This window comes from Amphibalanus amphitrite, unplaced genomic scaffold (genome assembly GCF_019059575.1).
Source record: "Amphibalanus amphitrite isolate SeventyFive unplaced genomic scaffold, NRLGWU_Aamphi_draft 000702F_arrow, whole genome shotgun sequence".
Lineage (NCBI taxonomy): Eukaryota > Metazoa > Arthropoda > Thecostraca > Balanomorpha > Balanidae > Amphibalanus > Amphibalanus amphitrite.
The window spans coordinates 191,150-207,806 of record NW_024882196.1 but is presented as its reverse complement, the minus strand read 5'-3'; the positions used below and the strand labels follow the sequence as shown (position 1 = coordinate 207,806).

General features: G+C 53.1%; 2 protein-coding genes across 3 annotated transcripts; one reads left to right on the top strand and one right to left on the bottom strand.

The window, feature by feature from the left end:
* Nucleotides 1–615: 615 nt before the first annotated feature.
* LOC122364844 (PWWP domain-containing protein 2B-like) lies at nt 616–7,422 on the top strand. 2 transcript variants are annotated; one of them, XM_043335617.1, is made up of 5 exons: nt 616–939; nt 2,286–3,882; nt 5,343–5,612; nt 6,092–6,211; nt 6,767–7,422. In XM_043335617.1, the coding sequence occupies exons 1-5, from the start codon at nt 788–790 to the stop codon at nt 6,959–6,961; spliced, it is 2,334 nt and encodes a 777-aa protein (XP_043191552.1). In that variant the 5' UTR covers nt 616–787; the 3' UTR covers nt 6,962–7,422. The 2 variants fall into 2 exon arrangements, with proteins under 2 accessions (XP_043191552.1, XP_043191551.1); XM_043335616.1 differs by having other exon boundaries at nt 617–939; nt 2,286–3,900.
* Nucleotides 7,423–7,641: 219 nt separating this feature from the next.
* LOC122364846 (F-box/WD repeat-containing protein 7-like) lies at nt 7,642–16,287 on the bottom strand. Its single transcript, XM_043335618.1, has 10 exons — nt 15,928–16,287; nt 15,440–15,665; nt 14,636–15,246; nt 14,293–14,436; nt 13,636–13,863; nt 12,989–13,075; nt 12,119–12,321; nt 11,538–11,763; nt 10,560–10,765; nt 7,642–10,168 (listed from the first exon to the last, which is right to left on the bottom strand). Exons 1-10 carry the CDS (start codon nt 16,006–16,008, stop codon nt 9,829–9,831), a joined length of 2,352 nt encoding a protein of 783 aa, XP_043191553.1. The 5' UTR covers nt 16,009–16,287; the 3' UTR covers nt 7,642–9,828.
* Nucleotides 16,288–16,657: the final 370 nt, after the last annotated feature.

Sequence of the window (16,657 nt, the reverse complement as noted above, 5' to 3'; positions counted from 1 at the left end):
AATGTGAACAAGCCAAATATCGATAATTTTTACTTTGACCTGACCTGTGACGTCATTGGTGACCTCGAGGTGAATGAAATTAGGTTTTGCTCGACAGTTTTTCCGGGGCTATCAGATGTCGTTTGAATTTTTACGATCGGCCCAGTAGTTTCGGAGTTAGGAGGGGGCTATGCATAGCCCCCCTCCCCCCAGTAGGGCGTGTGATACACAGACCCCAGTGGGGCGCTCAGCTTCCTCTCGTCATGGGCAACTGACGCTCGTTTCTTTCCGCGAAGCTAGCTCGATCAGGAGCGAAACGGCAAGGATCCATGTCGTTTCGAGGGGTTCAACGGACCCCCCCCCCCCCCGATACGTTCGCGAACCTGGCAAAACACCAATACGGGCGAGGCTGTGTAGTGCAGTATATCGTGCATAAGCTAAGGTAAGCGGACAAACAAACAGGTGACATCTGAACCAGTAAAACGTCTTTGATTCTACGAGCAAAACAATCATAAACCGTGTTTCATCATGAAGGTAAATGAAGGAATCCTTCATCTTTTGATGACGTCAGGGCTGCAAATTTTGTGCTGCCTCGATTGCAACTTTGCTCATTTCGCCCAGCCTTGAAAACTTTTTAGGGAAGTTTGCGCGTTCTTGTGCGCGTTTTCCTATGGTAGGGTTTCGAGCGCGATTATTGTTTAATTTTCGCCTATTTCAAGCGCACAGGATATGGAACATTTATGCTAGAAAGCTGTGCAACATATTCATGAATATTTCGCTCATGTGACATTTGTTATGTAGATGGAGTATGGCTAAAAAATGCGAGTCCAAAAACGTTGAAAGCAAGGGATCAAACAGCATATATGTAGATATTTTACATGACGGCGAAGGCTTCATCCTGGTATCCTACAACCATGGACCAAAGAAGTTTCAAGGAGTTCTCATGGAAGTCAACAGGAGGTAAGTTTTTTCTACTTGTGTCTGATCATGATTTCTCGTAGCATGCTGAGGTGTGGTTATGGTTCACAAGCAAGACCAGCTTTACATATTTTTTCTTGTTGGTTGGGTACCTAACTACTATGCATACTGCACCCATTTCACTCTTATGCTTGTCTCAATCAAGTATAGAGTACGCCACATCCTGTGTCAGTCTGGTAGGTAGGTAACTACGTTACCTCGAGATTTGCTGCTGGAAGATTTAATCATTAATGTAATTTTATGGTAAACCAGATGCTTATTTTTGAAATCTGTACAGTACTACTGTGAAGTTCTGCTTGGGAGTTGAGCTGCTGATTGATGATTTATACAAACCTCACCCACATCAACATGGAACATAACAGGATGCTTTCATCTCAATGTCAGTATGCCACTGGAACTGAGTGCAAATGTATTTTTGTGTGACAGGTAGGTGAATGCAGTTTATTTTCTATAGGCTCTGGAAAATGGAAATGGATGTGACAAGCCTCTGCCTATATTTGCCAAACTTTAAGTTATGTATTTTTGTCTCTCTGGTATAATTTGGTAGTTTTAGCATATGTCACTCACAAATTTAAAGACAAAGAGACATATATCTTTTAAATGGGTATTTTCATAACCCATGCAGGATATTAATAATCCAATCAAGAATTATTGGACCATGTCAGTGCTATTTTTCCTTCACCTTTTTGCCTGTGTTACCAAGGAATTGTGGAGCAGTGTCTGGTGCTGAACAGCTGTTGGCATTGCTAGTTGCTACCAAGTTATTCATGTTTTCCCTTACTGATATACAGGTGCCTTTCATGTTTAACAGCAATGCGGCACTCAGCCTTTCATGGATTCCCTTATGACACCATTCCTGTTGACCTGATGGCCAAAGCTGCAGCTGGGCCTGTCTATCTGAATGAGTGACAGGGTTACTGGTGAGAGTTCCATCATTCAGCTACCTACTGACCTATATTCCAGAGCTGAATGTTCTTCAGTGAAAATGGAAAGTTATTTATCTAACTGAAAACTTTAGGATTTCCCAAAATGTTAAATTGGAGCAATACAGGAAACTTGTTACCCCATCAGTGCTACTTAATGCTGTTTCCATTGTAATTAAAATTTTAGTAAGTTGCTGGTAAAGTGATAATTTCTGCCTCAGGCATCTTGGTATTGCATTCTTTGTTGTAGGTACTTTACAATAATATTCCAAACAAAGAGTAGGTACATTGCTCAAGGTTCTATGGCCTCTCCTAGTCGCCTTTTACCCCATTGTTTTGTTCCCCTTAACCAGCATAAGTATTGCCCCTTACCTAAACTGGTAACCGCCTGTCTGTGTGTTTCAGCGGAGTGCCGAGTGGGGTGAGGCCGCCGGCGTGGTTCGACGCCGTTCAGCCCGGCACCGACGCGCGCTCGCCCGACCCCAACGACCCCTACCACACCATCAGTACCAGGATGACCTACTTCCAGACCAGCTACGACCTGTCGGCGGCGCGCAAAGACGCCGGCGGGGGTGCTCCGGCGCCGCAGCCAGCCGCCAAGCGCCGCCACCACCACCACAAGGGCGGCCGCAGCACGGTCCGACTGCGACCGCGACAGGTGCTCTGTTCCAACTGTAAGAGCATGTGCACGGAGAGCTTGCAGAGCGTGCAGCCGGCCGGGCGACGCCGGAAAGATGGTGACGAGAACGTGGACCCTGCGGCGGCGCCGGTGGCCGCGGGGACGGCTCAGCCGCTCCCGCCGGCGCCGGTTGCGGAGCCGAGGCCGCTGGTGCAGCCGCCGGCGCCGGCGCTGCCTCCCCCGCCGTCGGAGCGGCTGCCGCCGCCACCGCCGCTGAAGGTGCCCCGGATCCCGATCGTCCGTCTGAGCGCGCACCAGCTTAGGAGAAGCTCCTCGTGCGCCGGTGACGGCGACACGGGAGACGTGGGCGGCATGGGCAGCTGCAGCGGCTCGTCGTCCTCGACCACTACGTCTCTCTCGTCCTCGGCATCGTCTTCCCCCACACCGCCGACAACGCCGACCCTCACCAAACTCACCGTCAGTCCGATCAAAATCGTCGGCAACAACGTAAAAAAGTGCGACCCGACGTCTTCCAAACCCAAGCTGCAGAAGATCAAGATCAGCGGAGGGGCGATCGTCCCGCCCCCGAAGGCGGCTGCGGCGACCGCCGGAGCGGCGGCCGCTGCGGACGGAGACGTGGCGAGACGGACGGGCCTTCGAAAGAAGCGGTTGGCTGTCGGATCGATGGAGGATCTCTGGGACGAATCAGTGCTGGATGACGGGAACCGAACGGCATCTAGTGAACAGGAGGAGGGCACTAGCTTAACACCAGTGTTGAAAATCTCATTTGGGGGTCGCGAGGGTGCCGGGACAGTGCTGAAAATTCCGGCCAAGTATAAACTGCAGGCCGGTGAGCAGGAGACCGAGCGGCCGGCCGTCTCGACAAGTACCGGGGTGACTGCGACGAGTCTGCATCCCTCGGCGCCCACGGCCAGCGCCAAGGCGGCCAAACGGGCGCTGAAGAAGGCTCGCAAGGACGTGCAGCGGAAGCTGGTGGGCTCGCCGCGCGCCTCACCCGCCTACCACCCTTGGGGCTCACCGCGGGCGTCTCCGGCCTACACGCGTCTCTCGCCCAGCTACCCACAGATGTCCCCGGCGTACTACCGAGTGGCCAGCGCTGCGCTAGGCCTCTCTCCGGCGCACCCCAGCCTCTCCCCGGCACACCCCAGCCTCTCTCCGGTGCACCCCAGCCTCTCTCCGGCGCACCCGGGCCCTGCGCCCGCGCCCGCCCCCGCCGCAGCCACCGCCCCGGCCGCCGCCGCCGGCCCGGCCCCAGCTCCCGGCTCGCTGCGCAAGAAACGGCACAAGCACAAACTGAAGCACAAGCGGCGGCGGCGCGAGCGCGGCGACCGCGAGGAGGCGTCCGGCGCACTGTCGACCGAGGTGCGCCCTCCAGCCGGTGTCAGTGGGCTCGATTTTATTTTATTCGCCTGCCGAGTTCTACTAATAGCGGGGTGGAGCGGGAAGCAGGGGGTTGTTAGTGATAGATGTTACCTCTTCTCCGTGGGTTGTGTACTAAGAGTGAGCCTGTAGTTAACACCGTACTGCTTATTAACGGGGATGCCGGTATTAGTATGACATGCATGAAGGACGGTTATGGTCTGATTGCACGCTGTATTTTAAATTTAGTGCATGACTTTGTCGCATGGAACTAAGGCGATGTATCGGTATACATCACTTCTCACGAACTTAACTAAAACATTCATAACTTTTATCCTGTTTTCCTTTTTCATTTCTAGTTTTTTTTTTTACAACCTATGGATTTTGTTTTGACGTATCCCTCAGACCTCTTGCATTACTCTGCATCAAGCCAAAGCTCTCCCTGGCATATTTATGACGGCTCTTGACAATTATTATTGTATACTACACACTGCCGACTACGGTTCTTTTACCAACAGAAAACACTCATGACACAAAACTATCAATGCAGACACACCGGTTTAGACCTTGTATGCAGCTGTCGTAGCACGGAAAAACCTATCCGTGCTTCTATCCTCAGGATACTGAAATCCTTCTCCTCCACGCCACAACCCCCCTCCGGGCTGGACAGGCAACTTTATCTCATGCGGGCTGCTCCCTTGGAGCGGCACCGCTGCTCCCGAGGGAGCTGCACCCCGTAGCCGGGTGCAGAGAGTGCTTGGGGGGCTGATCGGCCTGTCCATTTGGACGGGCTCAGCCCCGGCGACTCTCTAGGGTGCCTGCCCAGACCAATGTCTCCCCCTAATTCCTATCATCCTTCCGGCTCTGCAATGGTCTTGTCGACCGAAAGGGCCTAACCCAACAAAACAAACAAACAAACAAAGCACGGAAAATGTGAAGTTTCACAAGATATCTCGACCCGGGGGCTTCGGCGTCATCCTCTTATCGCACTCAAATCTACATGCACGCATGCATCGCTATCTGCCTTACCTACATGATATTGCGCGACATACTACGCCACTGGGACTGGTTCTATTATGTAATTATGTAACGGTTCTATGCTATAATTATGTAACATACGCTTTTAGCTCCTCACACAGTGGCACCATGCGGTCGCTTGTTTTGCACGTATTTTCAGCTGATGTGCGGCATTATGGCGTCACAAACATTTGTGTTCTCAAGCTCAGATCTGTGTGCTTGTTGTTCGCAAATGCCGTGTTCAGTTCGCATATATGTAAAATGCTTCGGCTGATATAGGATGAGTTGCAAATTTTCGTGAATTGCAAGCGGTTATTGTGCCGGTAAGGTTGTTTAAGCTCAAACCGTAAGTCACTGTTTGACCAATGTTCACCACCTGTTCCACTCACTCTGCTCGCTCTCCCCTCCTCCCTCGCTCTGTCCTCACCGCCCCGCACCACCGACAGGTTCAGATGAAGGAGCGCTGTCTCTCGCAGAAACTGTCCATCTCCCTGCGGAGGATCCGCGCCAGCGAGTACGCCGCCGACGCCACCTCCGACCCGTCCACCTCGGCGCCGTCCGCTGGTGGAGGCAGCGGGGTGCCGCCGTTCCCCGAGACTCGCTCGCCGCCGGCCGACACGTCCGTCTCGTCCTGTCAGCTGCCCGACGGACGGCGGCTCAGTCTCAATGACGTCATTTGGGGAAAGGTGCACGGCTTCCCCTGGTGGCCGGGAAAGGTGAGAGATATGGAGTGAGGCAGAGAGGGGTGAAGGGGGAGACGATGAGAAAGGAGAGCGGTTAATTTGGAGAAGGGAGGAAGAGGAGAGAGAGGGGATATGGGAGCGGAGGTAGATGAAGAGAATGGGAATGGAGGCATAGTCCAGACCGAATTCATTGTTGATGTTTTTCGTATTCATGGTGAGAAACATGCTTGTTGATCATTCCGTTCCAGAAGTGATTGATGTTTGATGAGAGATAAAGTGAATCCCCCATGCCGTGGCTCGGTTGGCATTGAAACCAAAATCAATTTCAACGAGCCCATAACGAACCACCATTCGCGTTGGTTCGCGGCGAGAGTGACCGAGCCTAACCCCACCATCGATGAGTATTCGCTCGCCTCCCCTCCATGGTTTTTGATCACTCTACTGCCTCCACACTGAGCCCCCACCGAACCCCTAAAGCCGTTTTCCCTCTGACCCTCGTCCGTGCCCGGCAGGTGATGTGTATAAACGACGGCGGTCCGGCGTTCCAAGAGGCGTACGTGTCGTGGTACGGATCGACCACCTCGTCACTGATGCCCTGCAGTCAGCTGCTGCCCTTCCTAGACACGTTTGAGGTGAGGAAATGTACCCCCTCCTCTGTGACTGGTTTTGCAGCTGAGGGACGGGTAAACTCCCACCCAATCTCCACACAATCACGAAGAAACTTCACAAACAAAAACAAAATAAACTTCATACAGTCTCCACAAGAAAATAAACACTGTGACTCGTAAGTCATGATGAGATTATTGCTATTTTTCTGGCTTCAAACGTATTTTATTTTGACGACATTGTGGGACATTTGTATCCGTTGCTGATAATGGCACAATCCCGAAAGCTTCCAACATAATTTTGCGTTTTGTCTTGTCGACTTAAGGCAGGTTTAAAGTATCTTATACTTTTTATTTAATGAATCGACTCAAGGGAAGTCTTTAAAATTTCGTCAGTGTATTGTTTCGCTTGGGAAGAGTCATGCAAAGTAAACATCATCAGTAGTGACGGACTAAATTCAATTTGAACTATCAGACGCTTTATGACAACTGCCAAAATATGTTTTCACGTTTATTTCTGTTCTGTTGACTCTGTTATCACCTGCCCACCGACCGGAACTGACGTATTTCCGTTCCCGGCAGAGCCGTGTGAACCGGAAGCGGCGCGGTCCGTACCGAGAGGCGGTGCGCCAGGCCACTCTGGAGGCGGAGCGTGCGCTGCCGGCCGCCGCCGCGCCTGCCCCGTCCTCCGCCGCCGCCCAGGGACCGGCTCAGTCCCCCAGCCAGCCGCCGCTGGCGCTGGCCGGCTCCCCGCCGGAGGTGGACGTGGCGTCCTAAAGACGGACCAGCCGGCCAACTAGGAATCTGACTAAAGAACTAACGCACCCAGGGGACGTGTGGTGCGCCCCTGGGCTACGGAAACGCTTACCGGCGCTGGCGCTGGCTGTTGACGCGCGGCACGTGATCGCACGTGACACGTGTTGACGTGAGGTACGTGCGACGGAGCGACGTCGGCCTCTAGTCCCCGACTCAGCCGGCCGTGAGCTCCCCGCGGCAGCTCCTTCCAGCGCCTCTGCAGCTATCCCCGCCCGTCTGTTTGTCTGTCTGTGCCGCTCCCTAACCCTGTCCTGCTCACGCTCGCCGCCGAACGCTCGTCAGTCGCTGGCGGACCCGCGAGTCCACCGGGTCCGGACCCGCGCCCTCATTCCGCTGTCTCGTCGCATTCCAGAGCTGGAGGACGGTGCGCGAGTGCAATTTCTTACTAGTGGACCTTGCATGAATACATTTATATGGTTGAATTTTGGGCTCTGGTCAATGCCGGGTGACAGAAGTATGAAGCCTGACACCGAATGATGCTGTGTGGTTTCTTGATGGAGGAGTGAGGGGTTCCTTGGAATTCACCTGGGTTTTGTATGTGCACTGCGTTACGTTCCTGCCGCTAGGGGAGGGTTGGCGCCACCGAGTTAACGCCACGGTGGACCGCGTCGGGAGGCAGAGTAATAAAACGGGCGATAAACGTGACATTCGAAATATATTTGACACACAAGGCCTTCAAGGATTTATCCATTATTCCGCAGCTATGCTCGGAGATATCCAGTGACAGCCATACGCATACAATAAAACATACACCACTGGGCAGTTGGTACACTTCACATAAATTCGTTTACACTAACCTTATAAGGTTACAGGCAGGCAACCTGTATACGTTATAAGGTAGGCAAAAGGTTACATAAACGTAACCTATTACATAAACGTTGACTATGACAAATGGGGACACATTTACATATCTGTCAAAACTTGAGTAAGAAGGCAGCAATGCATTTAAGGACAGAACTTGTACTAAAAGAACGATGGGGAAACTCCCCTAAGATCCAGTTTTGAACGGAACACCTTTTAGAAAGTCAACACCTTTTTCTACCAACACTGAGTGCCGCCGATATATCAAACATACTCATGGCCTACATGGTACACTATCACAGTAAAGGTAGCAGTAAGCAGCCCTAAGCGCACATACAGCGTCCAAACACAACATGCATGTGCGCCATACGGACGTAACACCCAGATCTCCCGCAAAATTATGCAGGACTGGCGCGATGACAATTTAACAAGTTATAGCCTCGAATTCGCGACTAGCCTAGAATCACAGCTTCTAGAATAAACGCAGTAGGTCAATAAGTTTGTCTTCGCATGTGTAAAGAAGTAACAGCATATTTGACTAGGCGATTCATTCAGTTTTGTAAACTTTTCATACCTACCCCATATGCATAATACATATAAGATCTACACTATCGCAGCCTCTAGACTGATTCAAGCTCACTTCATTGCATTTCGCGGCATTCTTAGTTGGCCATTGCCCACCAAATACGCGCGAGCCATGATACACTAAATGCTATCCCCGCCCCTATCCCCCCTATGCCTGCTAAAAATTGGGGCATTGTTTGTACCAAAATGCCTTGACAGTTGACAGTCACTTCTTCCACATTTTTTAAAAACTCAAAAATATTTGCGACGTAGTGTTGTTCATTATCTTCTCAGGGGCGTAGCCAGGATATCGTCCAAGGGGGGGGGGGGGGCAAAATTGCAGGGCCCAAGGTAAACCGGAAACCCCCTCAAGATACAAAAAGTCATCGGATTTCATCCACTATTTTTTAGAGGGGGGGCCAAATAAATTGAAAAATGTCTATTTTAAAAATGAAAAAAAATGATAGAACTGAGGGGGCAAGCTATCAATGGGCCCCTGCTAGATAGGCCAAGGAATAGCTTCATAGAGTCGCTCAGCCGGTTCTGAAGGCGGTCTGAGGACCCCCGTAGGCCGGATGAGGGTTCTTCAGACCGTCAAAGGCCCCTACAGCCCATGAGAGCCTCGTAAGCCGTCTGAGGGTCATGTAAGCCGTCTGAGGGTCATGTAAGCCGTCTAAGGGCCACTCAGACCGACAAAAGACCCCTTGCACTTGCAGGAGGACCCGACGGAGGTCCCTCCAGACAAACTAAGGGCTCGTTCGGGTTATTTGAGGGCCTCCTCCAACCGATAGGGGCCCCTCAGATCGACAGTGGATCCTATCTGAGATCCCTCAAATGACATTGGATCAGACCAACACTCGGAAACCAACAGATCAACAGAGGACCCCTCAGGTGAACAGAGGGCTCTTCCAGGTCGGGAGAAGACCCCTAAGACTGGCAGAGGCCCCTCATGTCGATAGAGGACCTCCTCAGGTGGGGATAAAGTCCCTCCAGTTGATCGAGGCCCCCTCGGACGAACAAAGCTGGGCCCCTCAGGCCGATCGGGGCCCCTCAGACCGACGTAAGGCCCTCTGGGTCCAAAAAGGACCCCTCATGCAATAGCGGTTCCTTTAGACTAACAGAGGCCCCTTCAGATGTTCTACCATAAAATATGCATATTATTTATACATTGAGTTTGTGTACACACCGTTGGACCCATCCCATCAACCCGGGTCCCCTGGTCTCAATAGGGCCCCAGGGCTCTAAAATTGTGGCTCCCTTGGCCAGATAATGGCTACGCAGCTGCGTCAAAGGATCTGAGGCAGGGGCCTTTGCGTCGCCAAGGGCACACTGTGTCAGCCAGGGGCCCTATTCCAATAGGGGCCCCTGGCCTGGCGCGATGGGGCCCTTTTGGGCTCTAGGAGGGGGGCATGGACCCTTTGCCCCCTGGCTACGCCCCTGCATCTACTGCAAATATAAACCACCTATTCATTCTTCCCGCCATTACCGCCCGTTGCACCGACTACGATGTCCTCTATACCACAGACCAAGGCGCCATCTGCCGTGCGCATCGCCATCTCCATGACCAGTACTTGCGGCCGGTCGGAGGCGTTATTCTGCACGCCGCAGACCAGTCGATCGGGACCAACCCACACATGTTTGACCGGACCCCCGCTGACCTCCGGAGTGACCAGGTTACGGACCAGCGCGCCGGTACCCATGTTCCAGAGTTTGACCCAGCCATCGCGTGAGCCGGTCACTGCCAGGCCTCGCAGGAGGCGGACGGCCGTCACCCGCTGTCGGTGCCCGTGAACGCCCGACAGCCTGCGGCAGGGCACGGCGGGTGCGTCAGCGAGGCATGACGTCACACACCGCAGGTCGACGTGTGTGGTGACGTCATATCAGGGGAAATATGGTACCGTCATAACTCCCCGGGTAACTTAGAAACCTAGGTCGGAAATTCACATTCGGTAGGTTATTTGGTTGGTAATTAAAGTTTACTAGTACCTATCGACCATCGCGCATAAACCTAGCCACTTTTATCGAAGACTTGACGCACGCTGAATAATATAAAACACGCTGACGAGACATCCTATGACAGCTTTATCAGTAAAAACTTTAACAAACGCCCACCCCTGATCCCCAATCACTAATCACTCTCCCCAAGCCGGCCGAAGTATGGCCCCCTGTCCCAATATCCCCCAAGCCGACCTACTTGTGCAGTACTGCGCCGCTGGCCAGCCTCCAGAGGATGGCAGTGCCGTCCTTACACCCGGAGAGCAGCAGACCCTGGTCGGAGACGGCCAGGTCGGTCACCCAGCCGGCGTGCGCGCGCAGCTCGTGACGCAGTCGGCGCGTGGCCACGTCCCAGACGTTGATGGAGCCGTCGCCGTGGCCGCTCACCACCACACCGTGCGCGTGCTGCGCGAGAGAGAGAGAGCGGGGTGAGAATGTGGTGGGAGAAGGTACGAAGTGACGAAGATCCTGGGTGTAGCCACGAAGGGTTGGTGAGCCCGGTTGTGGCACTATTGGTTTAAAGATACGGCCCAGGCGACCTGCTGTCGGATGCGATGAATATCCGTACCCTCGCCACCACTCGAGTGGGGTTGGGATTGGATGGGGGTGGGGGTATTCGCCGCCTCAAAACTACAGGTCGCCTGGGCCCTTATCTTGAGACCAATAGTACAGCATGAAGACTAGTTCACGTGAAAGACGGCTATGTACTGCATTTGAATTGTGAGTAGTCTTTTTTTGCGAGAAACGTCAACAATAATTATAAAAAAGAAATGCTCCATCTTTGAATTTAATATCGTCAAGCCAACCGACTAATCGGCACTGTCAGACCCGTATGATTAAACACACCCTCAGCTCTATCAGATTCAGCTCACCTCTCTGCCACGACACCGCTCCAGTCCCAACGAGCAGCCTACTCGCAATAAATGTTAGCCCATAGAGTCGCTGCTACACTGAGTATTCCCTACCTGCAGGACCATAACATACCTCCTATACTTATTCCCCTACCTTGTAGTACAATAACGTATCTCCTATACAAATTCCTCTACCCAAAGGACCATAACGTATCCCCTACACAGTACACCCCCCCCCCCCCTCCTTACCATAGCTAATAACTTATCTCCTACGCAAATCCCCTACCTGTAGTAAATTAACGTATCCACTGCGATCATTCTCATACCTGCAGGACCATGACGTATCGGCTGCGCGCCTGCCACACAGTTTCGACTATTCCTCGGCCGGCGTTCCAAAGCTGTACACGCCCGGCATCATCCCCAGAGACTACCCACTGGCCGTCGAAGCAGACGGCCCGCACGACCGTCTCGTGGCCACGTATTAATGCCTCCTGGCGTCCGGCCTCCACGTCCCAGAAACGGACCGTCTTGTCGTCCGAGCCGCTCGCCGCTCTGTAGGGAGAGAGGGAGAGAGAGAGAGAGAGAGAGAGAGAGAGAGAGAGAGAGAGAGAGAGAGAGAGAGAGAGAGAGAGAGAGAGAGAGAGAGCCGTGTCAGAGGGACAAACCAGAGACTCAGTGCATCTCCGTCAACCTTAGGGGTAATAGCCGCTTCAAGGTCAGAGAGCCGCTCTCAAGCAAGCCTCTAAGTTCCGAACAGTCATACAACACGCCTTTTTCTAGCTACAAATCTTCTAGTCACATTTACGATTCGAAACTCAAACGAAGTTTGATAGCCGCAGGTTAAATTCGCTCCAGCTTTCCAAACACATCTACCGCTCCCCCCAATCACGTCACTCCATCCGCCCACCTTCCGCCCCGCAGCGCCACGCTCCAGACGATGCCGGCGTGGCCGTACAGTCGGTGGCGTCGCCAGCCGTGCGCCACGCTCCACACACCGATGGTGCAGTCTCGGCCGGCGGTGACCACCGTGTCGCCCTCCACCTGGACACAGGTGATTTCGCTCTCCGTGCGCAGACGGCACTCGAGTCGGCCGAGGGAGGCTGACCAGATCTGACGGCGGGGGGAGGAGGTTAGTGGCTGGAGTATGGAGACCAGAATATCTTGCAGACGGGGAGGGAGGGTTAAGGCCGCCCCACACTGGACCTCGCATGCGGGTTGCGAGTTTGCGGGTTTTGAGTTTGCGGGCATAATACTAATTCATAAAGTGATTAGACCGTTCCCTTATGATAACTTCATGAATACAGTGAAGCCGGTGCACCTTCAGAAAATTATACATGCAGTCGCAATACCAGCGCAACGAACCAAAATTCGACTCCAACGAAAAACCCGCAAGCCTCGCAGAACTCGCAGACCTCGCAGCGAGGAAAATCGAAAGTTGACTAAAACTGAGCTTTTGGAATGCGATGTAAGGTGGCTCGCAAGCTAAAAACATGCAGACTCGCTTGTTACATGGTAGTGTGGGTCACTCACCTTAGATTTTATTATTTGATTTTGAAGAAACCCGAAAACCTGCGAAAACCCAAAAACTCGCAACCCGCATGCGAGGTCCAGTGTGGGGCGGCCTTTAGTGTCTGGAGAGGACAGAACAATAACTCTGCCGGGACGGCAGCTTGAGGGAGGATTAGATGTCTGGGACAGTTTTGCCGTCACGGCGGGAACGAAATTTTCACCCTTACACGCAGTTTCAGACTTTTTCTATATCTGCGTAAATACGTACTCCGACGGTTTTGTCGCTGGAGCCGGTGACGATTCGATCGCCGTCCACAGCCATACACCGGATCACAGACTCGTGGCCCTTCAGGCGCTGAGAATAGACCAATAGAAACACACGTGAACCCAATGAAACACACAGACTCGTGGCCCTTCAGTCGCCGAGGACAGATCAAGACAAACACAGAGGTGAACCCAATTAAATACACACTACACAGACTCGTGGCGGCTTCAGGCGCTGAGGGTAGACCAACAGGAACACACGTGAACCTAATGAAACACACAGACTCGTGGCCCTTCAGCCGCTGAGGGTAGACCAACATACACAAAGGTGAACCCAATGAAACACACCGACTTGTGGTCCCTCAGTCGCCGAGGACGGATCGGGACTCGGGAGCGACACAAAGTGAGGCCAGGGGGAGCACAGGAGTACCGCGACTGGTTGTTTAGATGGCTAGCGCAGTTTATTCAACGCTTTAGTTTGCAAAAACACGGAACAAATATATCATGAACGCATTTCGATTATTCAACCGTCATCAGCATGATATCGGTACAAAACAGTCAAGCTGCTCGTCGCAGTGCAATCATCTTGATGTTTTAAATACATGCATATGACATGATTACTAGGCCACCTGTAGCTGAACCCCTGCCCACCTTGGGTGCGGGCAGCGGCAGCTCGGTCCAGGCCAGGTGGCGGATACAGTACAGTCGGGACAGCGAGGCCGGCTGGCCTGGCCCGGTGGCGGGCAGAGCCGCTCCGGTGAGCCGCAGACACCGCCTCCAGAGGCCGTCATCCTCAGAGAGCGCCTGCCAGCGGCGGCAGGTGCCCGCGGCCACCAGTAGGTCCCGCGGAGAGAGACGGGAGAGGATGTTCACCAGAAGCTGATGGGGAGAGCACGGGGAGCAGGGGTAGAGTGCGAGAACGCAGAGCACTTATCATGAAATAACCGGCGACGGCTGGTAATATGGATATGGACAATGAATATCGTAGGCACAGCATGATTTCCTCCAAAAATATCACAATTTGGAGTTTGGAATGCTGAAAACAGACAGTTTTAGTACATTGAGAAATTAACAAAAAAGCGAAGAAGAGAAAGAAGTGGCATCACATTTGTCAGCGGCAATACAGACTATGCGCAGCGCCCTGATACGTATACTTTTTACAATAAACCAAGTCCAATATATCGCATATTGGCTGACACGACACATCGCATTAGCCCACCGCCTAGTCTCAGCTCGGACGATCCCCTTCCCCTCCCCCCGCCACCATCCTTACAGGTCACCCAAGATTCTTACAGATAGGTCACTCACCTCGTCCGGCAGCCACGAGGTGAAGTCCGGGTGCATGATTTGGTCGGCCTGCGCGCGCAGCTGCAACAGCTGGCGACGGTCCAGTGCCTCCAGCAGCGAGGAGACATGCCGATACGCCGCCTCCGAGCCAGTGACGTCCGGCGGCTGTGAAAAGAAAACGAGGGGTGAATATGTGGACAGATGAGCCGGCGTGAAAAGTGATAAGCCAAAATGAGCAATGAGCAAGATGACAAGCAAGGAGCCAGCATGAGCGAAGAGCTAGGATGAAAAACGATGAGGGAATGGGACACTGTAAAGAGAGATCCGATTTATCCGAACACACAACAGCCCTTTACGTACCTACCTTGCGTTCCCAGTGCGGTCCGACGCCCGGTTCGTGGCCGTTCTCCCCAGATGTGGCACTGGTCGACCTCAGCAGTGGCCGCTCGGTAGCCTCCTCTGCCTCAGAGTCAGCTCTGTCTGTGACCGGAGTGCAGGACCGGGACACGGCGGGGGCAGAGGGCGACACGGGAGAGTAGTCGTCACGTGAGCGCGGCCGGTCAGACGGCAGCCAGCACGCGGAATCGCCGGCAGGGAGCCCAAACCGACTGCCTTTCGCTGGTTCCGCTTCCGCTGGCTCCGCTTCCGCCGGCTCCGCTTTCGCCGCTTCCGCTTCCGCCGGCTCCGCTTTCGTCGGCTCTGCACGAGATGCCTCCACAGTGAGTCCCTCTGCTGCGTCCAGGGCTATCCTTAGGGTCGCTGCAGTCGCCGGCTGCTCCTCTGTGTTAGGTGTTTGGACCACTTTCGGCGCTGTTACAGACCCAACTGCTGCCGGTGAGGGCTGTGCTGCAACTGGCGTCTGGCCCAAGTCGGATTCCATGTCCATGTGAGGCACACCGCGCTCGGCTCCGAGAGAACAGAGGGAGTCAGAGTTCAGTCCCTGCACGCCGAGCTCTCGACACAACTCCAGCAAATCTGTCGGCGCAAAGAGAGCGAAGCTTTTTTACCGAACATAATGAAAGGAGAGCGGCGAAAGCCAAATGACAGTGACGTGTGAAAACCTCAAATTTACCCATATGTCCATCTTGCAAAGTGATTTACCACACAGCAAATCGCAAAGGAGAGGTTTTGGAACACCATGCCCGAGAAAAAGATTCCTGCCCCTTACCGTGCAGCTGGTGCTGATCGGCCTGCACGCGCCCGGTGTAGAGCAGCTGCAGCAGCAGCCGCAGCTGGTCAGCAGACACGCCGCGCAGCAGCAGCAGCGGCTGCTGGCCGGCTGCGGGGTGCGCCAGCAGCGTGCGCAGCTCGGCCGAGCGGGCCGCCAGCACGGCCCGGTGGGCGGACACCGGCGCGCCGCCCGGCACCGCCACCGTGACGTCAGTAAACAGGCCCTAATGGGACGGAACAGGTCACTAGAACGGCAGAGCTAGGACCGATAGAGTTGGAATCACCGTTACAAAGGCTGCTTTAGTTAGTTGTCATATCAAATGATTATATGATCTGCTGGAGAGCATTGGTTGGCAGTTGTTAGATAAAATGAAACCAAATTGCATGTTTTTTTTTTGTCCAGCCACTGATTATACCATCAGGGAAATGGAAAGAAATGAAGGTAAACATTAGTTGATGCCTGCATGAATGTCAAAAGTGACTCACATCTTGCCAGAACTGGAAGAAGCTCGTCGACACAGATGAGCTGTAATCACTCCATCTGACACATTCAGTAACGGATCCCATGTTCAACTAGCATAAGACCTGAGGAAAAATGTGAAAATGCATTAAATTGTCAGTAGAAAATATTCCTAACGTTAATACCTACCTTGATGTAGTACATATCACTTGACACTCACAAAGGCAGGTAATAAAAGAAACCAGCATACATCAAGTTCTTTATAGAACTAAGAACAAGGTCTGTATTACAGGAATTAACTAATGACTGAATTGGGACATGGGAGTGGGACTTTTGGCGACTGTTGAAAGTGACCACACCAGGCACTAGGCACGAGGCAGGGCCAAGGCGGCAGGGCCCTGTTTCATGACATTTGACACAACGCTACATCATGCGACACTATCCCCGCGTTCGATGTCTCCCGGACGGCAAAGATTCTATGCCGTCCGGGCCCGAAATGGCGTTCGATGTCGCACGGACGGCAAAGATTCTACGTGACGTCACGTAGAATCTTTGCCGTCCGCGCAGAATCTTTTGAGCGCACTACGGCGGGCAGAGAGGCAATGATGGCGCGTATTTCAAAAGCGGCGCAGCAGCTGTTTGCAGAAGTTGTTGATATTTGTGCGCGGTCTCTATGGAAACGTAAACTTGGGCCTTTTTCGAAACTGACGCACATTGTGTAAGTGGCGCACAAAATGGCCGGTCTCGCCGTCCGCC